General features: G+C 36.5%; 1 protein-coding gene across 2 annotated transcripts; it reads left to right on the top strand.

Moving 5' to 3' along the window:
- The first annotated feature begins 7,784 nt into the window (after positions 1-7,784).
- Positions 7,785-24,997, top strand: PLRG1 (pleiotropic regulator 1). 2 transcript variants are annotated; one of them, XM_040471928.1, is made up of 15 exons: positions 7,785-7,915; positions 9,468-9,574; positions 10,610-10,752; positions 11,458-11,511; positions 12,629-12,722; positions 12,926-13,013; positions 14,615-14,716; positions 15,711-15,803; positions 18,119-18,268; positions 18,358-18,459; positions 19,227-19,329; positions 20,333-20,441; positions 21,403-21,542; positions 22,045-22,238; positions 23,189-24,997. In XM_040471928.1, the coding sequence occupies exons 1-15, from the start codon at positions 7,907-7,909 to the stop codon at positions 23,246-23,248; spliced, it is 1,548 nt and encodes a 515-aa protein (XP_040327862.1). In that variant the 5' UTR covers positions 7,785-7,906; the 3' UTR covers positions 23,249-24,997. The 2 variants fall into 2 exon arrangements, with proteins under 2 accessions (XP_040327862.1, XP_040327867.1); XM_040471933.1 differs by lacking the exon at positions 7,785-7,915 and adding an exon at positions 9,867-9,938 and having other exon boundaries at positions 9,463-9,574.
- Positions 24,998-25,420: the final 423 nt, after the last annotated feature.

A 25,420-nucleotide genomic window follows, 5' to 3' on the forward strand; every position in this document is an offset into this window, starting at 1 on the left:
TCTCTCTCTGCCCCTCCCCCGTTCATGCTCTGTCTCTCTCTGTCCCATAAATAAATAAACGTTGAAAAAAAAAATTTTAGAGTATATTATATTGTTTATAAAAACAATGTTATTTTACCATTAGTGAAGGCTTCATACACCTATTTCAAATAGCAGCCCAAATAATAAATGTGGCCCATTTGCTTTCATTATTTTCTGTAAGCCACCAAATCCATGTCTCTTATCTTTCTATTTATTTGTTGCAATCAGGATTAGCAATTCTTACAAGAATCAGTGGGGAACTCAAAGTCAAGAACACAAATCCCAGCAAATGTGTTACTTTATGGCATTTTCTGTGTGTGTGTGTAGGGGGGTATGGAAAGTGAGACATTCTCAAGATATTTGAAAAATAATTTTATTTGAAATATAGCAGGTTATCCAGGTTTGGATCAGGAGAGTATATTTTTGGTGAAGTATAGTTGACATAAAATATTATATTAGTTTCAGGTGTATGACATAGTGATTCTACAATTCCTTACCTTAGGAAATACCACGGTAATCACCTGTCACCATAGGCATCATTACAATATTACTGACTCTATTCCCTATGCTGTACTTTTCATCCCCATGACTTATTTAGTTTATAATGCAAGTTTAGGGAATCCTGGGTGGCTCAGTTGGTTAAGTGTCCGACTTCGGCTCAGGTCATGATCTCATGATTCATGAGTTCAAGCCCTGTGTTGGGGTCTGTGCTGACAGCTCAGAGACTGGAGCTTGCCTCAGATTCTGTGTCTCCCTCTCTGTCTGCCCCTCCCCCACTCATTCTGTCTGTCTCTCTCTGAAAAATAAATAAACATTGAAAAAGTTATAATGCAAGTTTGTACCTCTTAATTCCTTACCTATAAACCATGCTTGGAAGCAGATTCTTGATAATGGCACGAGACTCACTAAATTATTTTCTTCTCTCGGTTACATTCCCATAGGTTACATTCCCAAATTTCTTTTAACTCAAATTTACGAAGCTCAGTATTGAGTTTAAATTAAGTAAACTACTTCACTGGATTTTTTCAAATTTGTGTCCCATGTACTAGTACTGAGTAAGTACTGTATTTTAAGACTAGCTTAGTTTTAATTTTTCTTAGAAGAATACACATCTAACCATAAAAGCAAATATATGCATGTGTTCATTAAAATGAGATGCAAAAACATTTGTCTTCAAAATGTAACTGAGAAAACTCTCATTTTAATATTCTGGACAGGGTCTTATGTTCATGATGTCAAATCCTTACTGATTTGAAAAGACTATCTGATAGGAAGACTAAAACAATTTTTTTTCTTTTGACGTAACATTATCATATTATTACTTCATTTTCAAGCACCGAAATTAGTGACAGAACCATTATTTAATTTTCAGAAGCTTATTAATTTTTAAGTTTCTTCTGGCATATAATAGAATCGTGTACAACATTAAAATGAAAATTCCTTTAAATTCCCACTTGTTTTTCCTCTGGTATTCTTGCCCTCAGCAACAGGAGGTGGAGGATGAAAACTACTAGAACATATGTTCTATAAAAGTAGAGACTTAACATTCATTCCACAAATAGATCTTGGGAGCTTCCTATGCGACAGGTAGTATGCTAGAGACACATTTGTGAGCAAGATAAACAAATTCAATAAAAATTTGTAGAATGAATGACTGAACTAGCATTCACTAAAACATGCCTCAGAAGCCAAGCCCTGATAATCATTCATCTTACTTAATTCTTGAAGCCACTAAGTTCTATAGATGATGAAACTGAGGTTCAGAGAGATTAAGTAAACACCCAAGGCATACATGTAGTAAATACCGTACCGGGACTTGACCCAAGTTCGTCTGATGCTATAGACCATGCTCTGGCCCATTATACTACATGGCCCAACAAACTATAAACATTATAAAGAACTTACCAGTAGCTTTTTTTGGTTCGTTTGTTCTTGTTTTGGCCAGCTCATTGTCTCGGGACTATAAGGTCTCAGACTAGCACACTCACTCTTAGTCTTTATTTTCACCCTCAAGTATGGGTGTGGATGTGGATATTCATGTTGGTATGAGAGGTATGACCAATGCAGTGATAATAACTATGAGACTTTTTAAAATTCTAGTTCTTGTTAGATATTTTTCCTATTGAGTTATGTACAGTTACTCTAACACTCTAAAGTGCCTGATATTACAAAGTAAATTACCATATTTTCAAAGAGAAGAAATAGTTTTGCAGACATTCTGCTTATAAAAATACTTAAAGTTTTAAGAATGTTGATGCCATTGGTGGAAGAGGAAGGGAGTACAATTTGTTCAGTTATATTTTCAGGTCAATAGTACTGTGTTCTTCCTATTAGCTGATACCATTACATAAGTCAAGGACAGTAAATCAGTGACAGAGAATACAGATAATCTGTCCTGCCCGGCAAGCAGCTCTCTGGCATGAAGGGCTGACTTGTGGACACTGATTGTCAAAATACTTGTCGTTGATACCTTTCCAATTCATGTCAGGCCCCATCTACAGAACACAAGGCAATTTGTGTTTATCAAATATTTATAGAGCACCTACTGTGTGGCAAGTAGTTTTCTGGGGGGGCAAGGATATTTTGGTGGATGACATAAATCATGAAGATTTATGTCCACAGTTGAAGACAGAAAATGAGAACTGCTTGTAATAACATGTACTGAACCTAAGTCAGGGTAAGATGAGGTTTTGGGAATAGTAATTTCGGGAACTAACCTCCTTCAGAGGGAAAAGGGATTCGAAAGGGAAAGTCTTTTTGGTTTGAAACCTGTTGTTTGAATGACTGTATGGTTTATATCACACAGCTCGCAATGGTAGGTATTTTATAAATAGCTGTGGAACAAATTTATGAATGTATGAATGAACAAATTATTAAATGAATGAAAGGAGATACTGATTATCTTTGTCTAAATAGGCATGGCATTTGAGAAACTATACCAAATCGCTGTTAGTCTCTGTATTTTTCTTTTCTTATCCTGAACTACAGTTTGAGAACCACTATTCAAGAAGAAATTAATAAACAAGAGCTGGAGGCTAACTTAGACCAGAGCTTTGATGGGCAAGCTTGAGACCAGTATGCCAATGACAATTGTAATTGGTCAGCCATTTGCAACGGGAAAGCACATTGCAGGGAAGAAGCGTAGGGGCTAGCTCTGTGTCTTATGGAGAGTCTTTCTATTGACTTGGAAGAAATCAGTTTGCTTTTCTGAAGGAAGCTGATAAAGAGCATGGCAAGAGGGGAAAACAGGACATTTTCTTCTTTAACACAGTGCCAATAAGAAAAGCTAGAGAAAAGACAGAGATGCTCTTCTGTTCCTGTCACATTTAGACTCAAAACCACAAGGCTGTAACGGACACCTGTTAGACTGATGCTCCCTTCTCCTGGAATGACCCTTAAAACATAGGGCTCCAGTGGTCCTGATAGTATAGTGATGCTCTGATCCCCCAGCCACAGATGGTTGAGCTGGTGGTGGACTCCTTCCCTGAGCTAGCCCTATCAGCTTCTCTCCTCCAATGTAATATTTTCAGAGGAAAATTCTTTGCTTATTTCCTCTGAAAATATTACATTGGAGGAGAGAAAGCCTGCCAACGTTGGCAGCAGACGTGACTAAAACCTCTAAACTTGCTCATTTGATTATTCTGTCAAATGTGTGAGACACCTGATGTCCTTCTAACAGTACCCACTCCCCTGTTACCTTTTGGTAACTTAGGCTGAGATGGCTCCTGGAGTTTGCTGAGCTAATCCAAAGGGAAACTTAAGAGCAAATTTTTAGAAATCAGACTATTTTTTAAGCATAAATTTCACATTAGAAGGAAAAGCTGTGTTTTCAAACAATGCAATAAATCACTAAATGTTTTTATACTTTAAGTGTATAGTACCAGCAATAAAATCTGTAGAAAATAAAAGTTTTTATTTTATTTCAGAGTATTTTAGGAAAATTCATTTAAAAATATTTTGCTATTTAATAACTATTTCTTGAATTAAAAATATTTTCAATAAAATGTGCTCAGGATTAGATTAATGGCATAACAGACATTTATGATTTTGACTTTTCCAATCCAAGAATAACTGTGCATTTTCATCGATTCAAGTCTTTTTGGAGGGATGTGTCCCTTAAATATTTTCCTAGGTCTTAAACATTTTGCATTTATTGCTGTCATAAATAAGATCATTTCCCCCATTATATTTTTTAACTGCATATATGAAAGATACTGATTTTTTCCATTAAGATTTTTTTTTTAACTAATTTCCACACCCAATGTGGCACTCAAACTTACCCCGAGATCATGAGTCACATGCTCTACCGACTGAGCCAGCCAGGCGCCCTGGAAGGTATTGTTTTAAATATTGTTTTGTACTCAGCTCTCTTACTGAATTGTCTTATTTTTCTAATAGTTTTTCCAATTGAGGGAGAGAGGAAGAGCAGGGGAGGGGTAGTGAAAGAGAGGGAGACAGAGAATCCCAAGCAGGCTCCATACTGTCACTGCAGAACCTGACACAGTGCTGGAACTCACAAACCATGAAATCATGACCTGAGTTGAAACCAAGAACTGGGTGCTTAACTGACCGAGCCACCCAGGCGGCCCTCAAAGAGCATCTTGTAATTTAATGTCAGAAATAACTTTTATATAACCTGGATAAAATGTGGCATTAACTCACCTAAATATATTGGAGAATAATTCATTTTCATAAAATTTACAATGAACAGAAATACAGACTGTCCTGACACAAGCAATTCTCTGCCTTACACACAGAAGAGGGCTAAGATTAAATTAATTGTTGTTGTGATAGTAGCATTTTTTCAGGAGTGAGCACATAATATACACATCCAGAGACACACAATTTCCTACTCTACAGACTCAATACCTGCAACTCACATCAAAATTAAGGTCTCAGTGCCTTCCATCCCCACATGAAAGTGTCTAAATCTTAACACCTCACTTATTCAATCTTTCAACAAATTTTGAAGGCCTACCAATTGCAAGTTATCCAGATACTGGGTGTATGATGTGGATATCACACTATACTCACCCCATACGTCTATTGGGGAACACAGATAATTAAACAAATATTACCATCAAACATGGTAGTCTATGAACTCAGCTAAGAAAACTGGAAATGTCACATTGCTGTTTTTTCTGTGTCAGCATAAACACTGACACATTTCTGCAAAATAGAAACACACAAAAAAGTAAATTATGAGTCATTATCATGTTTAATTTGACACTTGTTTTTGTGACGTGGGCTGGGACTTCACAAAGTAGAAGGAGAAATTATGATAAGTAACACTTCCCTTCTCTCTCTCTCTCTCTCTCTCTCTCTCTCTGTCATATGCACACATCCCTCACTAAGATATTTCTAACTGACAGTGCAGCTACATTATGTCCCAGGCCTTTCCAGGCATTAACTGGAAGAATAGCTCCCTCACTGTCTCCTGTGGTCCCAGAAGCCTTCCTCTTAACTCTGTTACCAGAAATCACTTGCTAACACTACCTTGGCATTTGGGCTCATTCTTAGCATTGCAATAAACAAAGATCAAACTCCTGAAGAAATGTCCAAGTATTCTTTTTAATTGGTTCTGATGTTAGAAATTCAAACACATGATAATTTCCACCATTCCTCCCTTTTGAATTAGTGAAGAATTACACATCTGAAATTCATGGGGCAAAGGACATTTTGAGTCAAACAAGGCTAAAGAATATTGCATGGAAAGAAAGTAGTGTCTGAAAGAGAGATTACATATTTAACCTTCTAAACTGAGAGAAGCAAGAAGAAATACTATCCATCTTTTTAGGAGTATAAAAACCAGAAAACACTTCCAGTGAAAAATATGATGAAAATGACACTGAAATCCATATTCATGTGACCTCCTATCACTTACTCAAGGGCAAAGGACACAGTATTTGAAAGAAAATAAAGGTATCTTGTATATTGGTGAGTTTAAGAAAAAAAAAAAAAAGATCAGTTAGTAAAGAGAGGCCTTCCGTAAAATCTGTACTATTGGTTTTACAAAGACTTCATATTTACATTAATACATCACTCACAATAATTTAGGTGGTAAACCCTTCTATCCTTATAAAGATAAGGGAAAATTCTTATTAGAGAAAAATGCTCCTATCATTATGAAGAGCAGCAGTGACCCCTACTGCTCAAATAAGGCATCTCTGGGTGTCCACCAGGACAGATTCTTAACCTTTCATGGGTTTTAAATCCTTTTATGAAACCAAAGAAATCTATAGATCTTTCACCAGAAAAAAAAATCAGGTTTTATATAAATATAAAATTTATATACAACATACGTAATTCATAGATCCATGAGCTACATAAGGGGGTCACTGGGCTCTATTTATCTATCTAAAACTTTTAAGTGGATAATATAATTCTATAGATTCAAGAGAGCCTTTTAAAAGGAGAATAATCTAGTGCAATTTACCTCAATTATTATAATATTTTTAAGACCTTGGGCTTATAAAAATTTTCTAGGATGATTAACATGTTAATAGACCCAACTAGACAGTTATTATATTGCCATAGTTATATTAGAATCTTGTTTGTATCTCTATAATTTTACTGCCTTTTAAAATCATACTCTTTTGTATATCTATTGCCATCTATAGGGAAGTTATAATCTGATATAGCTTCCCAAGTACATATATATTTCTTTGCAAGGCCTACCACTAGTGGACACTGTTACAGAAAATCAGTTCATAGGCCAAACTGCTACTCAAATTCAAAGATGACTTTATTTTCAAGCAGGAACATGATCTTAATGTTTTTAATGAATAAAAAAATCACTTTCTTTTTTTAATCAGTGAATTTCTAGTGAGATTATCATTTCACATCGCTATACTTTTTATAAGATTATTTTTTCCCCTCTCAAAAGCATATGCGGGGTGCTTTGGGGACAAGATTAGTGGAACTGAGTAGGTTAAGGAGCAAGCAGGACCAGTGAAAGACTGGTCTATTCAAGTTTACAAATGCCTACCTCCATCAAGGTTTCTTTTTACGCAGAAAAGTAATTGGGCAGGATTAATCGAAAATTGCATTTTACCTGGGTGAAAAAACAAAATCTCAATACTTGGGCACCAGGCTGTGTATAAATAAAAGTGGCTCAAGTCTTCTATTGCATCCTTTTTTCCACCAGCTTTGAAAGCTGTACCCCGGCATTGTTGATGCCACATTAATTAGCAGACAAGAATTATGCAGTTTTGAGAGATTAAACAACATCTATGCAGCGTAAAGTAAGTTTGGGGTTTTGCCATATGTTAAAAATCTTTTGCAAAATTTCTCAAATTGAAACAATTCCGCAATATTGACTCAACAAGTGCTCACTGGACACTGTAAGTGGGATTGCTTTTCGGAGTTAAGGCTACAAAGGCGTCTGAATGCTTCCAGACAAAATTAGCCAAGTAGCGGAAGCAGGCGACATAAATTGCGGGGGCGACCCCCAAAGAGTTTTAGCGCTGACCGGGGTTTGCTCTTTCCAGATCCTCCCCAGGGCTGATTACTTAGATTCGCTGATAAAAAGGATTAAGCTTCCGGGAAATACAACGCAAACAGCCACACCCTAAACCAAAATATTTAAGTCACAGAATAAGGCAGAGAACGTTATTTCAAGCTTTCTCCAAGAAGGTGAACGAGACCCCTAGGTACGCGGTACCAAGAACCTGCCAACTCAGGCCCGACACTACGTCCCCGAAGAAAAAGACCCGCCCCCTCGATCCCACAAGGCCGGCGGGCCACCAGTACGCGTGCGCGGACTGCGTCAGATCCGGCGCCAGGGCGCCCGATTCCGGAAGGGACTGCACAGTTGTGGCGGTGGTTTCTGTGTTGCAGGCTAGCGTCTCTTGTCTGCTGGAGCGGCGGGTCACCCAGCGGCATCATGGTCGAGGTAAAGTGGCACTTGGGCGCTGAGGGGTCGTTCGCTTCCGGAATGTTTTTCTTCGGCGGCAGGCGTGGGAGACCAAAGGTGTTCGGAGTTTGGAGAGGGTAGAGGCTGCGAAAGGAGGCTCTCTGGCTGAGGCCGGGTAGTCTCTTCTTAAGGTGTTCAGGGATAGAGGGAAGCCGGATGGGAGCATTAGTTGGAGGTTACCCTCAGGCATGAAGCCGGAGAGAATTCTTACTGCCGTTTTACTCTTGAGCCTTTGAGCTTGGCAGTGTCCCCGGAGGCGGTGCTTCTGGACCGCTGATATTCCCCATCTGCAGAATAGAGTTCGTGGTTGTGTGTCCTAAAAGATTGGCAGTATTCTCTGGTGTTCACTTAGTGCTTTCCATCAGCTCTTCCCCAGGAAAACCTGCCATTTTGAAGTTTTGCATCTTTCCCTGTCTTGAACAACCATTCTGTTAGACAGCCTTGTCCGTCTTATCTCAGAAATATTTCTTGACCCTTGTCCGTGTCCACTGCGTTCACTTCATTTCAAACCAACACCATCTTTCATCCGGACAAGAGCATTAGCTCTTTGCTGGTGTCCTTGCTTCCATTTTTGTTACACCCTCCTCCCTCCGTAAATTGATCTGTTTAAAACGCAAGTTGATCATGCTTTTTCTGCTTAAAATCCTTTACTGGCCCGATGTTACTAGAGCAAAAATGCAGACTGTTGGAATGATCTTCAAAAAACCCTTATTCTGATCTGGACCTTGCCTACCCTTGGAACCTCATCTCGGTATCACAGCCCACCTTCCTACTGAACATGTACAACTCTTGCGGCTCCTGGCATCATTGCAGATGCTGAACTGCTGTGTACATGGCATTTTCTCTTTACTGAATTGTTCTTAACTCTTCTGCACAGAGCTAACTCTCTACTTAACTGACATCTCAGAGAGGATTTTTTAAAAATATAATTTATTGACAGATTGGTTTCCATACAACACCCACCGCTCATCCCAACAAGTGCCCTCCTCAATGCCCTCTTTGCCCTCTCCCCCACTCTCCATCAACTCTCAGTTTGTTCTCAATATCCAAGAGTCTCTTATGGTTTGCCTCCCTCCCTCTCTGTAACTTTTTAGAGAAATTTTTCATAACTATCCTAAGTTCTTTCTGTGTCTCATGCCCTTGCTTGTTTCCTTCATAGCACTTATCAAAATGTGTTGCTTATTTTTATCTGTTTTCTCTTGAGCACCTGGACCATGACTGTCTTTTCATCATTCTTTTGTTAGCGTCTAGCACAGAACCTGCCAGACACATAGTAGGAGCTCAGTAGATATTTACTGAATAAATGACCAAGCTCAGGCATCACTAGTTGGTATGGGTGGGTCTCTGGCCAATGAAGAGCTTCCTCTTCTTCTCAACTTGACTCCTATAGCTTGCTACAAATAGCCATGGTGAGTGGTAGAAAGCAGTTTGCATATTTAAACTTGTAAAGTGTATAACTAATTTGAATTTAATTTAGGTTATGATATGTGTAATTTGCAGATGGATATGTGATTATAATCTTTCTTTCTAGGAGGTGCAGAAACATTCTGTGCACACACTTGTGTTCAGGTCACTGAAGAGAACCCATGACATGTTTGTAGCTGATAATGGAAAACCTGTGCCTTTGGATGAAGAGAGGTAGGTATTGTTCCTTTTCAGTTGCTAGAATATTTTAACTACTTAATAACTGGGGGAAGAGAGCAGGGAGAGGGGGACCTTTAAAGATTAGTGAGTGATACTAACACTCATAGGATATCTATTCAATAATGATTGGTGTTTGGGCATGATTTAAGCTGATTTAACTTTTTTTTGGCCTTGTCTTTTACAGTAAAAATCCCATTAATTAATTGCATTTATAAATACCCAGTAATTAGGAGAGTCCCTTTTAGGTGTTATATCTTATAATCAATCACTTTGTATGTGCTTTCAGCTTCCCGCTGCTCTCAGAGCCTTGCTGAGCTGAAATTGTACCTGGCCAGTACCTCTACTCCCATCTTTTCTCGTTAGTATGATGAAGATTTTTGAGTGGTGGCATATTTTTGGTTCTACATCTCCAGCTCCAGTCTGGGATTGCATTATGTGCAGTGTTCCTTCTTTGTCCTTTACCCTTCTTTTAAAATCTACTTAATTCCTAAAACAAGCATTTATATTTAATTTATAAAGTGAGCTATTCTTAAAATTTATATAAGTGCATTTCTTTAAAAAATACTGAACTAATTACATACTTCGATTAGTTCTAATTACTCTTTTAGATACATCCAGTAAAGGTTATGATAGAAGCTTTTGCTATATTTTTGTATTTACACATTTGAAGGAAAATATATTGACTTTGAGGTTTTTAAAAGGATATATTAGTTTCTATGTATTTTTAAACCAGACCCTTGATAGCTTATCATGAAAGGTTTTGTATTTATTGGTTAACAACCTAAAATGTTACTTAGACTTAATGGATGCTATGTGGTGGATTATGAACAAAAGTGTGGAAATGCACTTGGAAGTTTTGAGCTTTTTAAAATACTACTTTAAAAACTTCATAGAAATTTTTGCTACATGATTAGGCAAACCTAAGCTATTTAAGTACTTGTGTTTCTCGGCTATCTATGAATATATTTACTTTGGTTCATATTTTTAAAGTACTCAAGATACGTTATTATGTTCATAATTTTTAAATAGTCACAAACGGAAAATGGCAATCAAGCTGCGTAATGAGTATGGTCCTGTGTTGCATATGCCTACTTCAAAAGAAAATTTTAAAGAGAAATGTCCTCAGAATGCATCGGATTCCTATGGTCATAAACAATATCCTGCCAATCAAGGTAAGTGTGGCATTATCAGAAATGTGATTCTTTTTAAAAGTAGAAATGTAATTTTTAAAAATAGAAAAATGAAATGTTCTAGTGCCTGTTCTGGAAGGACTGACTAGAGCCAAACCCTATTGAACTAGTGTACCAGTATTACAATGGAAGTCTTGATTTCCTCATTGGAGTAGTGAGTGAGTTGAGATTATTGGTTGGTAGGTTTTTTCTTAATAGGAAATAAAAAAGTGGTAGAATCATAATCGCAGAAATTATTAGGATATAGAGAAGGTCACAGTGAAGACTAAAGGAAATATTTCTAACCCATGGAGAGACCATCTATGTATCTTGGCTGTAATCCAGAAAGATGATACTAAGCACTGGCATTCTAATGCATAAAAATAATCTAACATTCCACTGAGAAATCATTTGCTTGGAAGAAAAACCACAGTTGATTTTTACTTGACCGAACAATCTCTCTACATACCATTAGAATTGTATAAGCTTTCTTGACATCATATTAACAAAAGGTCAGAAGAAGTAGCTGTGTCCATGGTCTTCAGAAGCCAAAACAAAAATGATCAATTTATCTTATATCTGACATTTGGGTTTAGTTGGGAAAATTTGAGAAATTCAGTTGATAATTTAACACTTATTAAAAGAGATGATACTTGTACATATGATAAATTTGCCAATGATCATAATGATTTTTCTCCTTTTTTTAAGGACAAGAAGTTGAATATTTGGTGACAGGTACACATCCATATCCACCAGGACCTGGTAAGTGAGCTATTTTATATTGAAAGTATCTTGGAGGTATTTCCTTGAATGAACCAATAATATGATTCCTATTGCCTATAAAATACAAGATAAACTTAGCAGACAGGCATCCAAGCATAGCATTTATTTATTTATTTATTTATTTATTATTTTTAGGCATAGCTTTTAGATGATAGTAAACTAATACTCAGTATCAGATACATTCATTGGGCAAACATTTCTAAGCACCTAAATTTATTTCAGGCACTGTGCTAGGAATTCAAAGACAGTAACACTGCTCCAAGCTAAAACATGCTTATGTGGAGGTTTAAACAGACATGTTATTATCATTAAACTTATAAAAGTGATTGAAGTGTTACTGTAGAATCAGGTGTGATAAAAGTGTCTACTAGATGTCTGTGTAGAAAATTGGCACACAGATGGAGTGGCTAGTATATTGGGGTGGAGGACAGAAAGCTTAGTATATCTAGTTTTAGTAATTTTATTTAAAAAAAAAATTTTTTTTAAACGTTTATTTATTTTTGAGACAGAGAGAGACAGAGCATGAACAGGGGAGGGACAAAGAGAGAGGGAGACACAGAATCTGAAACGGGCTCCAGGCTCTGAGCTGTCAGCACAGAGCCCGAAGTGGGGCTCAAACTCACGGACCGTGAGATCATGACCCGAGCCGAAGTCGGACGCTTAACTGACTGAGCCACCCAGGCGCCCCTAGTTTTAGTAATTTTAGAAGATAGGATTTACCATAATGAAACCCCAGACAGATTAGTACTTCTTGTTTAGTAATTTACATTTACTCTTGGAAATACTCGGTTAGTATTTGGGGGCTGCTTAATTTTTTTATCTGAAGGTAATACCCCAAAATAATAGAAATTGTCTTTACTGTCTTGGGTATGTTAATACCAAGCTGCCTGTGATTAAATCAAATTTGAGTTATGTGATTTCAAGTTACATTTATTATTAAAAAGTTAGAAATAAAAGACTCACAAAACATAATAGAAATTTTTATAGTATCACCACCTGGAGATATCCCATGTTTGCTTCCAGTATTTTATTTTAAACCTATGTAAATGAAATCAAAGATAGCTACTGAAAGCAATTGATGTTTTTCTTCAAACAGGGGTTGCTTTGACTGCAGATACTAAGATCCAAAGAATGCCAAGTGAATCAGCCGCTCAGTCCTTAGCTGTGGCATTACCTTCTTCTCAGACCAGGTATGAAGTATTATGCTTCTAATTATAGAGATTTTGAAAACATAATTCATTGTTTCTGTTTTTCTCATTTTAAGATTTCTTTATAATTATGTATTATGTGACGTTTTCCTTTATCATTGCTTACAAAAATTTAAAGAGTTGGTTCTGCAGAGCACATGACATGACAATTAATTGCTTAGAATGTGCTATTTCTTTTGCTTCAGGGTTGACGCAAATCGTAATGCACCTGCTGGAGGTGAATACCGACATCCGGCGGCTGCTGACCGTTCACAGCCTGCAGGGATGACTTCAGTAAGTTTCTCTGTGTCAAATCATGCTGCAGGTTTCTAATTTTTGGAACCTGTTGCCTTATTTTCCTTTATTGCAAGAGTCTTCAGTTAAATGCTAAATAAATGAAAATTTGCCTTGGAATTACTAAAGTAAATAGTGGCTGACTGAGCTAGTTGTTAGTATTTCATGGCCCTAAAATTTAAGTTGCTAGTGAATTGATAGATTTTTTAGAATTTAACATTTTGCTAATCTGTGTCTTTTACACATTGTACGTAATGCTTATTTTGATGTACATAATGTGATGTTGCCCTTTATTATCCACTATTAAAAGTGCAAGGAATGCTATTCTAAAACTTGTGTTAATATGGTTTAAATATGAAAATCTCTTTTTTGTTAAACCCTTAGTTGGCTGACACAGGTTAGTGCTGTTAGTAATGTAATATTCATAGGCTGTAGAACTTGTATGTTATAAATGAGCATTTAGAAATACATAAGTTTATGCGTAAGTAAATGGTAGCTAAATTGGTGAAAGTAGTTATAAAAAGAATAACTGAAAATACCTAGTTTGTTTTATTATGCTGCCACTTGAATAACTGCAGACTTTGATTCCTTAATTTATTATGCAGTTATTTGGCTTTATGAAATGAATTAATCTGTGGTCTTCCCATCACATTTCTTCTTTTGCCTCCATTCACAGATCTCTGCCCAGGCTTTCTGCCTCCTTAGGAGGAGGTAATGTAAGCTTCTTGAGGGCAGGAACTTTATGGCTTAAGTATGTTTTGGCTGCATGGATGGATGCTAATAGATGGTATATCAGCTAGATATATTTATTTAGTTAGTTAGTTTTTAGTGTTTATTTCTGAGAGAGAGAGAGATAGACAGACAGAACGTGAGCGGGAGAGGGGCAGAAAGAGAGGGAGACACAGAATCTGAAGCAGGCTCCAGGCTCTGAGCTGTCAGCACAGCACAGAGCCCGACGTGGGGCTCGAACTCACGGACCGTGAGATCATGACCTGAGCCGAAGTCGGACGCTTAATGAGCTGAGCCACCCAGGCGCGCCTAGAGTACCTTTTAAAATGTTAATTAAGTATTTTTGGAAGGTAGTTTCTCCTTTGCAATATTAAATCAATAATGTTAAAATACAACAATGACAGGCGGAGACATTAATCCACTTGCAATCACTCAAATAATGGTAGGAGCTTATATAGAGCATTTACAGAGTAGTAATAATTAATGTCTTTGTAGTAACTGTATGAAATAGGCACTGTTATTTCCACTTTACAAAGCAGGCATAGAGGTTATGTAATTTTTACCCAAAGTCAGTCAGCTAGTAATTGGCAGAGCTGGGTTCATGAACACATGCTTAGTGATATGTGCTCTTAACTCTAATGTTCTGCCTCTGAGATTTTTTAATTGATTTTTAAAATTAACATACAGAAAATATAATTCTGATTAGAAGTCTTAGGTGTGCAGACATTTTCTAGTTATGCAAACATTTTAGCTGTCTTTTCATCAAAGGGGGTAAAAAGCCTCATAAATCCCCTTTTAAAATTTTTCATTTTTGATTTAACGTGAAATGTTAGGTATGTCTTTAACAATAATGTAATCTGTTCTATATCTAGGCTGTTATGGAGGCTGGCAATGCCAAGAACTCCGCACTGATGGCTAAAAAAGCCCCTACAATGCCCAAACCCCAGTGGCACCCACCATGGAAACTGTACAGGGTGAGTGAATCTGTATATCATGCCATTACAGAAACGATGATTGCTTTCCAGTTACAAGAGCTGAAGGAGTAGAAAAAGGAGGAAAAGGAGTGAATATGAGCACTGGTAAAGTGATCTGAGACCAGACGAGGGAAGGGTTAGGCCCCAATCTTGAAAGATAGATCTTAGGAAGACTTCTTTAAGTAAAAGCCATGTATGTATTTCCTATAAAATACAGTATAAAATGTTGACAGAAAGCTATTAGGTGTAGAGAACAGATGAAATAAATTTTCTAAGTGTTTGAAGTGTTTAGTATGAAGGCTACGAGGAAGAACAGCATATGACAATGTTTCTTTGGCTCTATTGATGATCTTTTTTCAATTATAGTAAATTAAATGATTCAAAATGTACCAGATCTAAAATGAAGTATATATAGCAGAAAAACTGTAACTGCACTTAATTTACTATATGTGCTAAATTTGGTTTTTTAATTGTACACTAACATAGCCTTTCTTTTCGTGTACAGACCTAATAAATTTTATTAGATACATAAATTTGGGTAATCACTGCCCCAGTCTATGTATAGAAGTTCCAGCAACTCAAAAAACACTCCTATGTTATTATTTTACAGTCATATCCTTTCCTACACATGGTAACTGTTCATCTGTTTTCTATATTATAGTTGTGCCTTTTCAATTTTGTTATATAACGGAATTATATGGTATGCACCTTTTGAGACCGACTTCCTTCACTCAGCTTAATGTCTTTGAGAGTCATCCAAGTTGTTGCATCTATTAATAGATTCCTCTTTGCTGAGTAGCATTTCATTGTATAGATATATCAGTTTGTGTATTCATTTACTGAAGATAAATTCTAAAATCTCTCAAATAATTTTACAAACTTATTTGAAGATGTGAGGATGGGCTATTCAAACTTGACTTATGTGCAGTGAGTTGAAATTGAATAAACTTTTGTGTGTAACGAGTCTGCCCATTCTACTTTTTGTTTTATGCAGGTGATCAGTGGACATCTTGGCTGGGTTCGCTGTATTGCTGTAGAACCTGGAAACCAGTGGTTTGTAACTGGATCTGCTGACAGAACTATAAAGGTAATAAAGAAGGAAGAAAAAAAAATAGGACTTTGTATTTGCTATATAAATTTTATCTTTTATTTTCCTGGGTGGAGATTTCTGTTGTACTTTCTGTGATTTCTTAGACCTGAGTTTGGGGTAAAAGTTACTATATTTATCAATTCACTGTTCTGAATAAATATGTTTGAGAAATGATATTTAAGTAACAAGTTTTCCAAACAGTACATACTAACTACCTACCACTAATTCCTTGATTTTTACCTTTTTTCTCTTCTGGTTACAAAATTAAAGTATGCTTATTTATTAAAAAATGTGGAAAATATAGAAAAATATAAAAGAATACAGACCCATATATAATCCCAAATAATTTGTCAAATTATTCTGTCAAATAATTTGAACATGAATTTCTGTTTAGTATTTATTTCTATGCATATGTGTCATTATATTTACTTCTGAGCTCTTTTCCTGTGTGTGTAAGTGTGTATTTTGTTTATTTTGAGGTCGAGAGAGAGAGTGTGTGCACATGGGCATGAGAGCAGGGGAAGGGCAGAGGGAGAGAGAGAAACCCAAGCAAACTCTGTGCTACCTGTGCAGAGCCCAACACGGGGCTTGATCTCAATGACCTGAGCTAAAATCGAGAGCCGGGTGCTTAACTGAGCTACCCAGATGCCCTTTTATTTTATTTATTTTATTTTTTTATTTTTTATTTTTTTTAAACGTTTATTTATTTTTGATACAGTGAGAGACAGAGCATGAACGGGGGAGGGTCAGAGAGAGAAAGCGAGACACAGAATCAGAAACAGGCTCCAGGCTCTGAGCTGTCAGCACAGAGCCCGACGCGGGGCTCGAACTCACGAACCGTGAGATCATGACCTGAGCCCAAGTCGGACGCTTAACCGACTGAGCCACCCAGGCGCTCCCCCAGATGCTCTTTTAAATGTGTATCTTTAAAAAGTCATGCTTGATGTATAATTTATACTCTGGTTTTTTTTCCCACGTAATATTATATCAGAGGCATGTTTCTGTGAAAAAAGGATATATCACTTAGGTATTCTATACTGTTTTCCTGTTGTTAGACATTAAACTTTTTAGTTTCTTGATTTTCACCATTGCAAGTAATGCCGTAATTAATCGTTGAGCCTAAAGCTTTTTGCTGTATTTTAAATTACTTTGTTACTATAGATTCCCAGAAATGGAATTAATGGGTTAAACGTTTTTGAGGTTGACACTCAGAGTACAGCTTATTTTCCAAAATGGACTAATTGATACTTGCAGTGTATGAGAGAATCCTTTTCAGCACACTGGTTGTGTATTTTTAAAAATACCTACTAAATGTTAAGCAGAAATGGGTATCTAATCTTTTGAAAACTGTACATAAAAAAATTTCTGGTGGGTTTGAACTTTTTGATACCTAATAAAGCTGCTTTTAGGTTTTTTCAACATACATATATATTTATTTATTGAGGTATAGTTGACATACAACATTATATTAGTTTTAGGTACACAACGTAATGATTCAGTATTTATATACATTGTGAGATGAATACCACAATAAATCTAGTTAACATCTGTCACCATGCATAGTTACAGATTGTTTTTTCCTTTTAGAGAGAATTTTTGAGATCTACTCTCTTTTAACAACTTTTAAATATGCGGTGCAGTATTAATAAATAACAGTCACCGTGCTGAACATTATATCCCCATGACTTATCTACTTTATAACTGGAAGTTTGTACCTTGACTCTCTATCCATTTTGCCTACTCCCCACCCCACCTCTGGCAACTGCTGATCTATTCTCTTTATCTCTGAGCTTTGTTTGTTTGTTAATGTTTGTTTGTTTTTAGAGTGTATATGCCAGTAAAATCACACAGTATCTTTGACTTATTTCACATAGCATAATGCACTCAAGGTTCATCCATGTTGTCATAAATGGCAAGATTTCATTCTTTTTCATGGCTGAATGATAGTTCATTGTGTGTGTTTTTGTGTGTACATACAGATACACATTTTTTTTTTATCCACTCATCCATTGATGGACATTTAGTTTGTTTCCATAGGGTTGTTTTTTTTTTTAAGGTGTTGCCATCCTTGGCTAATTTAATGTCACTCATACTTTCAGTATCTATGATATCCCTTTATATATACTAAGATTTTGTCACTTATTGCAAATACTTTCCTAGTTTGAACGTGCTTTTTTTTATTCTATTTTTTCCTGCTTAACAAGGAAGATTGGTGGGAGATTGGTTTTGAAGACTTATTTTTAATATCAAGATTCTAAAAATTTGCTTTGGAATAATCCAAAAGAAAAAAATTAAATATTCTTTGATTGCAGATCTGGGACTTGGCTAGTGGCAAATTAAAACTGTCATTAACTGGGCACATTAGTACAGTGCGTGGTGTGATAGTAAGCACACGGAGCCCTTACCTGTTCTCCTGTGGAGAAGACAAACAAGTCAAATGCTGGGATCTTGAATATAATAAGGTAAGCTTGTGGTTGAGGATTTAAAACATTATGAACCACTGTTTTTCTTTCTAATTATAGAGATTTTCACTTTCCTGCTTTATTTTCAGGTTATAAGGCACTATCATGGACATCTGAGTGCAGTGTATGGTTTGGATTTGCACCCAACAATTGATGTGCTGGTAACCTGTAGTCGAGATTCAACTGCACGGGTAAATGGAGTAGACCCTTGTGTTTATTTGTAAATATATTGCATCTTACAGTATGCATGTTTGGTAATGGAGTCACATGTTATTTGTTAAGAGAATTGAAGATAGTTGCCTTGACCTGTCGGTAGCCTAGCCCCTGAGTTTCTTGACTTCTGTGTTTTTTCACCTTCGTTTTCAGTTCTGTGGCCTCATCGTGTTTGTTATTGGGAGTGCCCTGCCTCTGAAATGTGACACTTGCACCTTCCCTTCCCATCACTACAACTATTTTCCATGAGCTGTTTCCTTCAATAGTCTCATTATACCCATTCTTACACTTTGGGTACCCTAATCTTTCAGGTTTTTGTTGTTGTTCCCATCATCTGCCTCCTGTCTACATTCCCCAGCCAGCTTATAGATCATAATCTTTCTTTTAAACAGTTTTTCATTGGGGCGCCTGGGTGGCGCAGTCGGTTAAGCGTCCGACTTCAGCCAGGTCACGATCTCGCGGTCCGTGAGTTCGAGCCCCGTGTCGGGCTCTGGGCTGATGGCTCAGAGCCTGGAGCCTGTTTCCGATTCTGTGTCTCCCTCTCTCTCTGCCCCTCCCCCGTTCATGCTCTGTCTCTCTCTGTCCCAAAAATAAATGTTGAAAAAAAAAATTAAAAAAAAAAATAAACAGTTTTTCATTATATTCAGGCACGGTTGCCTAGTAAGTTCCCAGCCTTGAATTGATCCAGTTATCTGCCTGAGATGTGAATACCTGTTCTGACAGTATGTCTGTTGTGTTTTTATAGATTTGGGATGTGAGAACTAAAGCCAGTGTGCACACATTATCTGGACATACAAATGCAGTTGCTACAGTGAGGTGTCAAGCTGCAGAACCACAAATTATTACTGGTATGACTGATAGCTTTTAAATTTATAGTGTATTTAATCAGAATGCATTGTGATTATGCATATGCTTTTCCTATTCACTATGACTCTTGCTTTGTATTGTAGACACATTGGGTGTGCATTTGAAATTTACTGTGGTAATTTTTCATTTGATTGTTTTTATCTCAAACTGTACATATCAGAATATATCACATCTCAGTATCATGTAATGTTTGATCAGAAATGCTTCTGTTAGATACAATTAGACATTGTTTCATAGTATCAAAATTACTGGTCTAAGAAGTTGAAATTAGAAGGTGAAATACCCTGAGACCAATTACTTTTAGAGCTGGTTTGAGTCTTGTTTTACTTACAGGAGGATTAATAATAGATCTTTACTCAGGGTGCCTGGGTGGCTCACTTGGTTAAGCGTCGGACTCTTGATTTCGGCCCGGGTCATTCTCTCACAGTTGTGAGATTGAGCCCCATGTTTGGTTCCATGCTGAGCGTGGCGTCTGCTTAAGATTCTCTCTCTCTCTCCCTCTCCCTCTCTCTCTCTCCCTCTCCCTCTCCCTCTCCCTCTCCTCCCTCTCCCTCTCCCTACCCCTCCCTCCCTTTCCTCTGCCCTTCCCTTGCTTGTACACATGCACACTCTCTCAAAAAATAAAAATAAATTAAAAAAAAATATTAGATCTTTAAGACTAGAAAGTAATTCATTCACTTGATGTATTTGATTAACTACAAGTTTTTTCTTCCCCTCCATGAGGAGTAACATCATGTATTTGCTTTGTTACTCGCATTTGTTCTAGCTGTTGAGTTGAGAGTGCATCAAGCATTTATTGCCTTTTTTAAGAATTAAATTTAAACCAACCTAAAAATTAGAACTGTAAAGTAATTAGCCAAGAGTTGATAGGACTTTCACTTAGTCTATATGTATCTATGCAAGACTCCTTCATATTTTGTTGTGTTTAATTTTTGCATTATTTTTTCTGATCGAATTTTGAGGGTGTGTGTGTTTTTATTATAGGAAGCCATGATACTACAATACGATTATGGGATTTGGTGGCTGGAAAAACAAGAGTCACATTAACAAATCACAAAAAATCCGTCAGGGCTGTGGTTTTACATCCTAAACAGTAAGTGTATTTTCCTAATTCGCTTCTCTTTTTTCAATATTTAGTATAAGTATGGAAAGACCAACACTGGTACTATTTCAGTAGTTATTTAGCTGTCATTTCCAGGCCTGTGCCACTTACATGCATGCATTTCTTTTATTTTCCCTATGTCGTATTTTGCTTCATGACCTATATGTGATAAGGAAAATTTTCTACATGGTGAGCAAGGATAGTGTCAAACGAGACAATATGAATAAATCATTGCTAAAATCTGCGTGTCAAAGTAGAGGCTAATAGAAGATGGATTTAATGTTTTGATAGAAATATTACTGGGCATTGAGACATACATAGAGTAGTTTAATTTTTAAGTTAATATACATAGAAAAAAATAGTAGGAACCGTGACCTCATAATCAGGTTGTCCATAGAGGTGAGCATATTATCACAGCCTGTTTATTATATCACATCACCTTGACACTTTTCTGGTCACATTGATATCTTTTCTGTACCCATTATTTCCTCCCTCCCTCACTTTTTCTGTCTTCCTCACTCACTGTCTTTTTTTCCCCCCACTTCCTTTTTCTCTTTCTGTTTCTTTCCTTCTTTTCCTTTCTTCCTGTTTTCCCCTCTCTCCTTCTCTTGCTCTCTATCCAGAATAGTTTCATAACCCCTTGCCCTTAATGTGAATTTAAGGTTTTGTACATTTGTTGCTTTAACTCAGTGTAGAGCATTGGGGAAATGAGAATAAAACATTAATCTTGGAATTAAAATACACTTAAAATATTTATTTTGAAGATCTGATTTGACTTGGAACAGATATCTTCATATTTTTTACCTCTTGGTATGACAATAATATTTTGCTAAAGCTACGTGGACCCATAAATGCACATGTAGAGAATACAGCCCTAACAAGCTTTTTTGAACTCAACCATTTTTTTTAACTTTGTTTACTTTGTCATTAATTCTTTGTAATCTTATTTCAGTTACACATTTGCATCTGGCTCTCCAGATAACATAAAACAGTGGAAATTCCCTGATGGAAGTTTTATTCAAAATCTTTCTGGTCATAATGCTATTATTAACACACTGACAGTAAATTCTGATGGAGTGCTTGTTTCTGGAGGTAAATTAAGATTTTAGAGATAAATGTGTTTTAGTCTCATTTTTTTTCTTTTGGTAAATGAGTAAACGTTTATAAAATTTCTAAGCCATCCCACCTAAGTATTATAACAGAACTTGCCCAGTTACTGTGTATTTGGATGATCATATGTGTGTTCATGCATATTTGTAATACCTGTAGCATATTTCATAGTTTAACCGTTTTTGAGTTCCCACATGATAAATCTAAGGAATTCATGCTGGGAACCACCTAAAGTTTGGTTGTGTATTCTGGAATTAGATATTGTTTTGTGGTGCTTTTTGAGCTCTATACTAAATTCTGAATTCACACATAAAAATAGACGAACCAGCATTAAGAGAAGCTTGAGTGCCTATGTCTTACATATCTTTATAACTGTTTAATCTTTATTGTCACAGTACTTGACCCATGGATGGTACTTAAATGTTTGTCAAGCTGAATTGTTGATAGGACACCAAGTTTAATTAGATTTTTTTTTTCCTTTAAGCTGACAATGGCACTATGCATCTTTGGGACTGGAGAACTGGCTATAATTTCCAGAGAGTTCATGCAGCTGTGCAGCCTGGATCTTTGGATAGTGAATCAGGAATATTTGCTTGTGCTTTTGATCAGTCTGAAAGTCGGTTACTAACAGCTGAAGCTGATAAAACCATTAAAGTGTATAAAGAGGATGATACAGCGGTAAGTTCTCTATTTCACATATATTTTAAAGTAAAAGAAATCATACCAATTTAGCAAGTGCTTTTTCATTTTAAAGGTATTGAAATTATCAGAAGGGAAAATAATCTTCATAGTATTAAAGAATTTGTCATCTTGAGTAGTGTCTGTTCATAGATTTCTGTATTGGTTTCATTGATGCCAGTGAATTATCCTTATTTACTATACTTGGGAAATCTTGCATCCACAATAACCACATGTGGGGGCTCCTGGGTTGCTCATTCGGTTAAGTATATGACTTCGGCTCAGGTCATGATCTCACAGTTCGTGAGTTCGAGCCCGTCGTTGGGCTCTATGCTGATAGCTCAAAGCCTGGAGCCTGCTTCCGATTGTCTCCCCCCCCCTCTGTCCCTTCTCTGCTCATGCTCTCTCTCTCTCTCTCTCCCTTAAAAATAAAAAAAATTAAAAAAAAAAAAAAAGAATAACCACAAATAAGTAAATTCCTATGCAGATAAATTCTAAAATCATAAGCTTTGGTATTACCAGAATACCTAAATAGCAATTTTATTTGAGATGAAAAACCATGAACTGAATTTGTAGTGAACCAGTCGTCCTTTATTAGATTCAGATAATGTCAAAAATTTGTCAACTATTTTTTTTTTAATATAATGTATTGTCAAATTGGCTTTCATACAACACCCAGTGGTCATCCCAACAAGTGCCCTCCTCAGTGCCCATCACCCATTGTCTCCTCGCCCCCACTCCCCTGTCCACCCACAGTTTGTTCTCTGTATTTAAGAGTCTCTTGTGGTTTGCCTCCCTCCCTTGTCAACTGTTTCTGAAATTGTTAAAGAACTGCTAAATATGTAATGCTTACAACTAATGTAATTTAGAATTGATGGCCTTGTTTTTGTTAGGGAGTTATTAATTAAAAAACTAACAATATTTGGTTTTATTTAATTTTCTGTTTTCAGACAGAAGAAACTCATCCAGTCAGCTGGAAGCCAGAAATTATCAAGAGAAAGAGATTTTAATGTAACATTGTCTTCATGGTGGCTCCCCCCCCACACACCCTTTTTAAAAAAAAAAAAAAAGCTTGGTGTTGATGAGGATATCCAGTCATTTTGTGCTCTGGCTAGGAATGCAGAAACTCACATGCTTAAATCATTCCTGCTTCGTATTTTATAATAAACTGCCCCCCCCCGTGTTATTTTCTAAAATAAATAATTTGAGATCCTAAGAAAATGCAGATATCAAGCATATGCAGGTTCATTGAACACAACTATTCTAAAGATAGAATATTTGTCAGTTTTTTTTAAAAGACACTTTTTAAAAAAACTTAACCAAACTGCTTACTATAATAAGGATATGTTTTGAGGGGAGCAGTTGTGTTTTTGTGTGTGTGTGTGTGTGTTTTTCTTTTCTTTTTTTTTTTTTTTAGTCCTTTAAGAACTAGTATCTGTGACTAATAATTTGGGATTAAAGGATTTGAAGTCTTACTATAATTTATGTATGTTTATTCCACAGTTTTTGAGTGTATGCTCTGCAAAGCTCTGCACTGGATACTGTTCAGGAAATAGACAAGCAAGTTGTATCTGGCCTCCAAGACTCTAGTTTATGTTACAGAAATGCAGTAAGGGAGAGGCAGGCAAAAAGCTGGAGTAGCACAGAGGGAAGAGCCAGTAATTTTTCCCAGAGAGCATGTGGAAGACTTCATAGAGTCAGGGGTATTTGAGCTGAGCCTTGAGACGGCACAGAGGGAAAACAGTTTTCTAAGATGAGGCATAAAGTGAATGAAACCAGACGTGGGAAACTCTGACGTGTTCTAGGAGCAAAGAGCTGTCTGCTGCAGTTGAGTAATGAGAACAGCTGGTTGGTGCTGGAGAATGTGCATGTTTGCAGTTTGATTGTATTCCAGAAGCAGTAGGATACCAAGATAGGTTTCAAATCCTGGAGAAATAGCAAGATACCAGTGGAGGTATTTGAAGCTGTGGCAAGCCCTGTAGTCTTCTTTAAAGACTTTCTGCATAAGGGTTACTTAAGTTTCTGATACCTATGCCTTGTAAATGAGTTTTCTGATCCTTGCCCTTAGGATCCTGAGTCCCCATCAGTCAAGAAAATGAGTCCAACTTCACTTTCCATAGTTAGAAAACACAGTTACAAGAACAATTAAATTTTTTTCAAATTAAAAATATTGCACCATAATTTTGAACAAGTGTTTCTGAATTATACATATCCCATCTTGCATGCTATAGGTGGGAGTATAATTTTATAACCTTTAGGGGGGGGTTTCAGAGTATATTGAAAATGCTCAAACCATTTCGCTAAACTCTTCATTAAAAATGAAATTACTAGGAAACTGCCTAATAGGAATAATCTGACAAGTGTACACAAGCAGGTTTATCGCACCTTTGTTCTTTAATAATTAAAACTAGCTCAGAGGTCCTACCAGTAAGGGACTGGTGTAATAGATTATGGTACCGTCATGCAATTTATTTCTATTCATTAAGAGTGAGGGATGTCTCTGGATTAACAATAAGATGTCCAAACTTTTATGTAAAAAAAAAAAAAAAAAGTTGTGGAAGCTTTTTTTTTTTGTAGGATAACTTGATAATGCTATAAAAAATAATGGAAAAGTAATACCACATTGTTGTCAGTGGCTTTGTGAGGGAGTGAAATTGTGGGAGAACTTTCATGATTGGCTTTATATATTTCTATAATGTTTTAATTTTCTATAAGCATGTATTTTGTAAACTTAAATAAAGAAATCCACTACACTTGCATCCCTGAGAGATTCTCATATATCTTCTAACACAAGAAAAATCGAGGTGAGGAGGGTCACATTCCTAAAGGCCGACCAGAAACCACAGCTAGCACAGGGAGGTGAGCTAGCTTCTTTTCTGCCTAGCAAAGCTTCAACTCTTACTAGACAAGTACCAAATTCTGAATAGCATTTACAAAATCCATCTCCCTTCATGCTATCATGTATTATGATGTTCTCGGATCCTCTTGGAAAGAGTTCATTCACCATATGTGTTATGACCCCCATGAGATTTCAGGCAGAATTAATGCATTTGCTCTTTTTTTTACCCACTTGACGGAACCCCAACCCAGGGTAAGTTCAAGTCTCTTACCTTGCCTATGTCTTGTGTATACCCAAGCTGCAGAACTTTCCTACAGGAAAACAGCTTTGCTACCTGGACTCA

This window comes from Herpailurus yagouaroundi, unplaced genomic scaffold, assembly GCF_014898765.1.
Source record: "Herpailurus yagouaroundi ecotype Mexico unplaced genomic scaffold, PumYag 28, whole genome shotgun sequence".
In the NCBI taxonomy this organism is placed as follows: Eukaryota; Metazoa; Chordata; class Mammalia; order Carnivora; family Felidae; genus Herpailurus; species Herpailurus yagouaroundi.

Excerpts from the sequence above, each read along its gene's own strand:
- PLRG1 (XM_040471928.1), top strand. Across the intron at positions 13,014-14,614 it reads AGCCTGCAGGGATGACTTCA|GCTGTTATGGAGGCTGGCAA; the intron begins GTAAGTTTCTCT and ends TTCTATATCTAG. Across the intron at positions 22,239-23,188 it reads ATAAAGAGGATGATACAGCG|ACAGAAGAAACTCATCCAGT; the intron begins GTAAGTTCTCTA and ends TTCTGTTTTCAG.